At 41.8% G+C, this 1,234-nt stretch overlaps 1 protein-coding gene across 1 annotated transcript in view; it reads right to left on the reverse strand.

Annotated features, from left to right (window-relative positions):
- robo4 (roundabout, axon guidance receptor, homolog 4 (Drosophila)) overlaps positions 1 to 1,234 on the reverse strand; it is a gene marked incomplete at its 5' end in the record, with an annotated part of 49,984 nt that overhangs the window by 37,097 nt on the left and 11,653 nt on the right. Inside the window, 2 exon segments of the mRNA XM_014031264.1 lie at positions 597 to 735; positions 847 to 967. Of these exon segments, the coding sequence (XP_013886718.1) occupies positions 597 to 735; positions 847 to 967 (260 nt within the window).

Consider the following 1,234-nt stretch of genomic DNA (forward strand, 5'->3'; position numbering starts at 1 on the left):
GTATTTTTACAGTCTTTATTTTACAGTTAAAATAAATGTTTTTCAAATAAAGTCTAATGTTACAACTAATTGGGGATCCCTTGAAGTGGATGACTGGAGCTTCAAAGCAAAGTGGATGAACACATTTGCACATTTTTAGCTCTATCCATTTATCTGCTGCTCATCTCCCTCATGACTTGGTTGTGGAGCTAACAGAAATCCCTCGTTTCAGTGAGCCCCTCCAGCTCCTCCTGGGATACCCCAAGACGTTTCCATGCCAGGAAGTATACATCATACTCTAACAAGTTCTGGGTCTGACCCGGGGTCTCCTCCAGGGAGAGGAGCCCAGAATCATAAACGGTTGAGTAGAATGCAGCTGCACYTCATCCTGTGAGTCGTTTCAAGAACAAGTCAAAGCTGCACTTTGATTTGTCTCTTCAGTTTTCAGAATGTTTTGTGTAAATGATGACTCAGCTTTTATTGCAACAAGAAAAACAAACTGAAACGTTCTCTAAAACTCATTTATTGTAGTTTGTGTTTAGTTTATCAGGCTTCAGCAGGCTTTTATGTGACACAGCTTATAAATCAGTGATGGTCAGCTGTAGAATATCTCCTACCTGCCATTGGGGAGTGATCCCTGCTCTCGGCTCCACAYCACAGCAGGGGGGGGTTCTCCTTTAGCTTGGCAGTAGAACTGAGTGGACTCACCTACTCTTACTGACACATTTTCTGGCTTCAGCACCAACACAGGTTTGGCTGAGTGAAAGAAGAAAAACTCAGTGAATATCTGGACAATGAGTCTCTTGTTTTGTTGTGTGTGTCTGTGTGTGTGTGTGTGTGTGTGGGGGGGGGGGTAAACTGTCTCACCTAGCACTGAGAGGCGAGCAGCTCTGCTCTCTCTCTCGCCCACACTGTTTCGAGCCACACAGATATAAGAACCAGTGTGGTTCTTCTCTGCAGGAGCAATGATCAGCTTCCCACTCAGCTCCTGCAACACAACCGAGACCACAGTCAGGATCACACTCAACAAATGTTCATCGGTCCAAATGTTACAYGCAATGTGGAACTGAACTGTTTTTATTTCTTGATTTTTTTTTTTATTTTGTAATTGATCAGCTGAATGTTAGATGCAGTTTTGTATTTTATACTTTCTGATCATTGCAGCGTTAAAGGGATCCACAATTAGTTGTAACATTAGACTTTATTTGATAAACACATAATTTAACTGTAAAATAAAGACTGTAAAATACTGTAG

This window comes from Austrofundulus limnaeus, unplaced genomic scaffold (genome assembly GCF_001266775.1).
Source record: "Austrofundulus limnaeus strain Quisiro unplaced genomic scaffold, Austrofundulus_limnaeus-1.0 Scaffold1212, whole genome shotgun sequence".
NCBI lineage: Eukaryota > Metazoa > Chordata > Actinopteri > Cyprinodontiformes > Rivulidae > Austrofundulus > Austrofundulus limnaeus.